Source organism: Brachionichthys hirsutus, chromosome 10, assembly GCF_040956055.1.
Source record: "Brachionichthys hirsutus isolate HB-005 chromosome 10, CSIRO-AGI_Bhir_v1, whole genome shotgun sequence".
NCBI classification, from domain to species: domain Eukaryota; kingdom Metazoa; phylum Chordata; class Actinopteri; order Lophiiformes; family Brachionichthyidae; genus Brachionichthys; species Brachionichthys hirsutus.
Genome location: NC_090906.1, coordinates 842,696 through 849,286, shown reverse-complemented (window position 1 = coordinate 849,286; position 6,591 = coordinate 842,696). Strand labels below are relative to the sequence as shown.

Here is a 6,591-nt window from a genome sequence, read left to right as displayed (position 1 = left end):
ACGAGAACCGAGAACCTGTTTTATTCCTGCTCGCCTTCGTTTAAATATGAATGAACGCCGTGTGTGGAGCTCCAGCCACGCTGGTGATGTGCATGTCAGTGATGGGGGCGGGGCCACGCTCCAAACGGGTCTGATGGGGGCGGGGCCACGATCCAAACTGCTCTGTGATGGGGTGACGGTGTGTGTGTGTGTGTGTGTGTGTGTGTGTGTGTGTGTGTGTGTGAGAGGCACCCTTGAAACGCTGCCACCTTGGAAATCAATCATTTCTATACTGAAAATCATAATTTAATAGTGTGAAATATTCAAATGGTCCGAGGTCGGATTCTAAAGTCGGATTCTAAAGTCGGTCCACCGTTGGTTTAACAAATGAACCCATGAATCAGCTGTTAAAGGTGAAATGATTCTGTGTTCTCCGGGTCAGTCTGTATTTGGGCTAACGTTATAACGTTGTTATAAACGCCTCCGAGGTTTGCGTCGGTCCTAAGTCCAACGTTTGACTTCTTCAAAGTGTCCGTCTTTCGTTTGATAAATGTCTTTGTGCCGTCTTTTTCTCCTCGCCTTCACTCAGGTGTAAGGCAGTGATCGACAGCCGGGGACAGCGAATCGGCTGCAGGTATTTCGTTGCAGAGGAAGGCTACTTCGGGGAGGCCAGAAAGAAGGTGGCCACGCCCACCAGGTCAGAGCCCACCAATCGCCAACCGGCCAGGCTCCTCGAGGCCGCGTAACGACGGGCTTGTTGGACGTCTGTCCGTCTGTCTCCGTGCAGGTTTCTGTCCAGAGCGGTCCTGATCACCGACGCCTCCATTCTGCCCAGCGAATCAGACCAGCAGGTGAGTCGTGTTTGGGCTGATTAGATATTCAGGTCAGAGGTCACTGTGTCCTTCAGCCCCAGTGAATCATGGGAGTTACGCTCGTCAAAGAGAGAAAGGAAGTCAAATATGGAGTCGGAAATCCCCCAAATTCATCTTTCTGAACAAACACACATTCCTTGCTAATTATGTGAGAGTTAAATATTGACATTGAATTGGGGTGTGTGTGTGTGTGTGTGTGTGTGCGTGTGTGTGTTAGCGTGCGTTAGCCTGCAGTGTTCGGTAATAAGATCAAGCGAATCTGAGGAGAATTTCTTTTCAGACTTTTCTGTAACTTTTCTCCCCGCCTGTCAGGTCTCCCTGGTAACCGTTCCTCCGGTGGCGGCGGGACGCCCGGCGGTGCGGATGGTGGAGCTCTGTTCCTCCACAATGACCTGCATGTCTGGAACACGTGAGATGGAGACACTTTTGTCCCCCGTCTTTTAGCATCGCTTGTTTATTTGTAATGTTTCGTCTCCGATTGTCCTCGGAGACGAAACCTCTCGTCTCTCTGCAGAGGACGTCTCAGTCCTGCCCCCTGTCTGTTTACCTGCGAATAACAACGAGCGCTGTGGTTGAGGGACTGGAGCTGTTGGATGCTGGATGATGTTGGATGATGTTGTTGGATGCCGAGCGTCTGCTGCAGGGACTCCTGCGGTGTCCTTGAGGAGAAACTAATTTATCCACAGCGAGAAACACTGATTAATGACCAACAACACACACGCACACACACAGCAGAGGTGTGTGTGTGCGTGTGTTCCGCCTGTCAAACCATCATCCTCGTCCTCCTCTTCTACTGTGCGCCGGATGCTGCAGTGTGATTGGTTGCTGAGTCAGTGAGCCTGAACCCTTTTCTAAAGGAAAACACCATTTGTCTCAATCGGGGAAACGGTGGATCCTTAAAACGTCTAAAACGTCTTAGAAGATGTGGACCTTCAGGAAGGGAGTTATAACTGTTTCTAGGCGTGGCCTCTCCTGATAGGTGGCTCCGGATAGCTTTATTAGCTTAGCGTAATAATTCGAAACCGGATAAAGTTTGTCTTTGCCGAAGGGGGGCGGAGCCTCGTCTGTATTATTAGTATTATTTAGATGTAAATCTTTTTCTTCTCCAGACTTGGTCCACCTCACCTGTCAGTCTGTCGGCTCCGCCTACGAGGACCTGTCGCCACTGGTTACCGAGATGTTCCGAACACCCGAGTCACGTGACCAAGGTGCCGGAACGAACATAGACTTTCTCTCCTCTCCTCCCTCCTTCACTTCATCATTTCCATCTCTGCTTTTAATTATAACATGAACAACCCGCAGGAATGGAGCCCCCCCCCCCCCCTCCATCAGAGATAATGGAGGAGGAGGAGAGACGCTTCTTTGTCGTGTTTCTGTGAACCTGCCGCGTCGGCGTTTTCACCAGAGCTGCAACTATTAGTTTTATTAATCTCACTGATCATTTCTTTGATTAATCGATAAATGAGATAAAGAGAAAAATCAAATGTGTGTGAGAACACCCCAAAGATGAAAGACACGCCGTCCTGTTTGTCTGAGGGACGTGTTTGTCTGAGAGACGTGTTCATGTCGTCCCTGAAGTGAAGACATGATTTGATTTAGTCCGTGTCGTAATGTTGATTATTGATGATCCACCGTCGTCAGCATGAAATGGCCGTTGGTGTTTCTTCATGTAAATCTGGCTGACACTGATTGGTTCAGGGTCACATGGTCCCTCTGCTCCGGCCTATCAGCAGCCAGCAGGCGGTTAGAATTGCTGACCTCATTTAAATAATAATAATCACATTTAATATCTAATTATGAAGACGGTTCTGTTCACCCTCTGCAGACTCGCCGTCTGTCCTCTGGTGTCTCTACTTCAACATGGCCGATGGTTCAGGGCTGGAGGTCGAAGGTCACGACCTCCCATCTAACGTGCACCTGTGCTCCGGACCGGACGGCGCTCTGGGCCACGATCGCGCCGTCAGACAGGTGAAGTTTAGGCTCCACGCAGAGACCGTTCGGCGAGGACAGTCTGTAAGCGGCGTTGTCTCCGGCGTCTGTCCAGGCCGAGTCCATCTTCCAGAAGATCCTTCCAGAGGAGGATTTCTGTCCTCCTGCCCCGAACCCCGAAGACATCGTCTACGACGGGGAAGGCAACACGGGGGAGCAGGACAAAAAGGAGGAGCTGGAGGAGGCGGGGCTGGAGGAGAAGAAAGGACAGGAGGCGGGGCTGGAGGAGAAGAAAGGACAGGAGGTGGGGCTGGAGGAGAACGGACGGGAGGAGGCGGGGCTGGAGGAGAAGAAAGGACAGGAGGCGGGGCTGGAGGAGACCGGACAGGAGGAGGCGGGGCTGGAGGAGAATGGACGGGAGGAGGCGGGGCTGGAGGAGAAGAAAGGACAGGAGGCGGGGCTGGAGGATCAGGGTCTTCTGGAGGAGTAACGTTTGTTCCAATCCGACGGAAGCCAACGCTGATCTTTGGGTTAAACTTTCTTTAAAATCTTAATTTATTTTCTATTCTTTCTCCTTTCTGTAATTTAAGTGTCGGAAGTTTTTGTTCCGAGGAAACATTAAAGCTTCATTATCAGCAACCTCCGTGTTCTGCACTCTGATTGGCTGCCAGCAGGAGGCAACCTCCTCCAAACCATCAGAACCAGCAACGATGGAGGGACAGACCGGATCGAACCGGTTTCCTCTGCTGGAACCATCCTGAGAGCGTCTCCGGGCGAAACCTGAGCCGTTTCCTCCGACCTTTACCAACAGGAAAGTAACCGGTGGGGCGCCGGACGCCCGCGGGCCTCCCGTAGGTCCTCAGATCTCAACCCCTCCCACAAACCCACGATCTCCATGGAGACAGCTGCATGATGGGAAAGCAAAGGCTCGGTTTGGCCCGCAGACATCTGAATGTCAGGCCGAGGCTTCAGAGGAGCCTCCCGCTGATTCTGCGGCTGTCACTTCATGATCTGCTTAGTTTCTGGGCCTTTAGGTGAGCCGCTGCTGCCTCCTGCTGGCCGAAGCCGTGAACTGCACGGCGTGAACGCTGAACTTCATTTGTCAAGCGGTGATCATCAATTACACGACTCGGTTACATCGGGCTTGTTGAACATTTTAAATGTCACTTCTGTTTGGTAAACTTCGGGACAAAAAATACATTTACTTAAGATCTGGTTGCCGTGACAACATCCCCTACAGAGAAAGCCCGCTCACTAGAAAGAGAGCTAACGCGTTGCTATGTGCGTGCTCCTGCGAGCCGCCAGCGCTCAGTCAAGTGTCCGACACTCAAAGGCGTCCGGGCGGACACTCACCCGAAGACTTCAGTTCCACCGGAGCGTTTAGATCCTGACAGGAATAAATTTAATGAGTAAACATGCATTAAACATAACCGAGCCGTTACACCCTTAACAAGAGTTCTTTAGTAACGGTCTTCAGAATCGAACGATTAGATATTTATATTTCTGCACATCAGACCTCGCATCAGTTAACAGAGACTCGATTCAGACGTGAGTAATCCTTTTATTATCAGAAAATCCTGGTGCAGTCTACAGACGCCGGCCGCGGCGTCCGCCCTTCCTCCGGGTCGAGTCCGACGGGATGGGAGTGACGTCCTCTGGTGAAACGGGAAGGAGACAAACAGGAAGTTAACCGCCGTCGGCTGCAAACCCGCAAGAATGATTCCACGCGCTGGTCTCGCTGCCTCGGAACGTCAACGAGCCGATCATCGTACCCTTAACACGCCCGAGAAAGACAACCTTTAAATAACCGGATTAGCTCCTCCCACCCACGGGGATTACACAGGCAGAGGTCAAACAGGAAGTCCGACATCCAGACCAGCTGATCCTGATCCCGAATCAGTTTGGAACGCTTCGTCCGTGTTACCGTGACGCAATAAAGTAAAATATACTCGAACACGTTTTACATTCATCTTGTGATGGACAGACAGGAAGTGGGAAGCAGATCCAGTACGAAACGAGTACTTCATAGTAACACCGAGTATCCATGTTGCCGTGGAGACATGCCGTCAGACCTCTAGGACGGCCCCTGACGGGGTGTGTGTGTGTGCGTGCGCGTCCTCACCGATGCGTCCGATCTTCATGCCGGATCGGGCCAGCGCTCTGAGAGCCGACTGAGCTCCGGACCGGGAGTCTTCGTCCTGAACGCAGAGACACGGTTCAGCGCGAGCGCCGAGACGGAGACGAGGACAGGCGTCCCCCCCGGGCCCCCCACCCACCTGTTTCCTCCGGTGGCTCTCAGCTTGATGTGCAGAGCCGTGATTCCGAGCTCTTTGCAGCGCTGAGCGACGTCCTGGGCGGCCAACATGGCGGCGTACGGAGACGACTCGTCCCGGTCCGCCTTCACCTTCATCCCGCCGGTCACGCGGCAGATCGTCTCCCTGGAAGAGAGGAACGGGGACGGTGAGGCGGCGCCGCTCCCGCCCGGGGCCGGCGGTGAGGAGGCGCGGCCCCCGCCCGGGGCCGGCGGCGTCTCCCGGCCTGAACTCACTTCCCGGAGAGGTCGGTGACGTGGACGAAGGTGTCGTTGAAGGAGGCGAAGATGTGGCAGACGCCGAAGACGTTCTCCCCCTCGGCCACCTGCGGGCCCAGACTGATCACCTGCTCCTCCTTCTTCTCCTTCCCTTTGCGAGGAGCCATCGTCTGGAAGAGAGGGGGCGGAGTCAGAGACGGCGAGGAGCCGTCACCTTCATCGCTCCAGCACGCTGGATGATGATGATGTCAGAGCAGCCTAACCCACGTTAGCCAATCAACGGGCTAACCCAAACACTTTCCCAACATTTAACTGATCAACTATCGATCCGTTCAGGATCTCCTGATAAACACGGAAGCGGATCCACGTCACGTGTTCACCGCGTTTTATCGGTCACAACTCGGTTTACGACCGCTTCAAGCAGAAAGTAACGCAACAACAGACACGCACCACCGGCGGCTCAGGCGCGTCCACGCGGGATTCCTGCTTTACGCGCTGCCGCTGAAGCTAACGCAGGTCTCCGTTCCCGTCGCCCCGTAAAGCATTGATGCTAACGTTAGCTCGCTAGCGTCCAGCCCGAAGAGGTCGTTGCCGGGGCAACAGCTCCCTCCGACCCGCTTCACTGAGACAGACGTCGCGGAACATTTAACGATGAACGAGCTAACGAGCGCCCAACTCTCCGCTTCGAGCTAAAATGGCGACATGTCTCCGGAGCGGAGAGGAAAACCCGCCGTCAAGCGTCACGCAGAGAAACGAGTGCAGCGCGGACGCAAAGAAACGCGCCCGCGGAGTGCGTGAGGGCGCGCCAGGAACACGGATGGTCACCTAAAGAGGGGATTAAAGTCGGATGCGCCGCGGAGGGGAACCCACCTCTGTGTGTCTCTCAAGAAGCAGAAACAAGAAAGGAAAGAACTTCCGCTTCCGGGGGCAAAGTTGAGTTGAGTTGTCAGCGCGGGAACGAGCAGCTGCTGCCCCCACGTGGCCTTTACGCGAAACTGCGATTCACATTTAGGACGTTTTACATTTCCACTATTTCCGTTATTTTATTGATATAATAAAAAAAATTCTAGCCTAAAAAAAAAACAGTAAAAAGAGAGTAAAAAAGAAAACAAAACGAATTGGCTGTGCAGTAAACGTCATCATCATGGCCATGATTCAAGTTTCAGTATCTTTAAACCTCGCATTAGTCTGGTAAAGTTATTATCATTATTATTGTTGTAGCGAGAGAGAGAGATAATAATATACTCCATTTATATTATATTATATATAACTAATTAAGGA

The 6,591-nt window shown here is 52.8% G+C and overlaps 2 protein-coding genes across 2 annotated transcripts in view; one reads left to right on the top strand and one right to left on the bottom strand.

Moving 5' to 3' along the window:
• Window positions 1–3,399, top strand: part of LOC137900153 (rab proteins geranylgeranyltransferase component A 1-like) — a 4,500-nt gene extending 1,101 nt beyond the window's left edge. Inside the window, exons 3-8 of the mRNA XM_068744212.1 lie at window positions 569–676; window positions 767–830; window positions 1,164–1,260; window positions 1,961–2,059; window positions 2,677–2,819; window positions 2,896–3,399. Of these exons, the coding sequence (XP_068600313.1) occupies window positions 569–676; window positions 767–830; window positions 1,164–1,260; window positions 1,961–2,059; window positions 2,677–2,819; window positions 2,896–3,270 (886 nt within the window). The 3' untranslated portion in view covers window positions 3,271–3,399. The remainder of the gene's footprint in view (window positions 1–568; window positions 677–766; window positions 831–1,163; window positions 1,261–1,960; window positions 2,060–2,676; window positions 2,820–2,895) is intronic.
• A 922-nt stretch (window positions 3,400–4,321) lies between these two features.
• Window positions 4,322–6,226, bottom strand: LOC137900527 (small ribosomal subunit protein uS11-like). Its single transcript, XM_068744627.1, is given in 6 exon segments — window positions 4,322–4,435; window positions 4,903–4,959; window positions 4,962–4,978; window positions 5,057–5,218; window positions 5,329–5,480; window positions 6,181–6,226. Coding segments are annotated over 5 exon segments (453 nt in total). The 5' UTR covers window positions 5,478–5,480; window positions 6,181–6,226; the 3' UTR covers window positions 4,322–4,367.
• Between the last annotated feature and the right edge of the window lie 365 nt (window positions 6,227–6,591).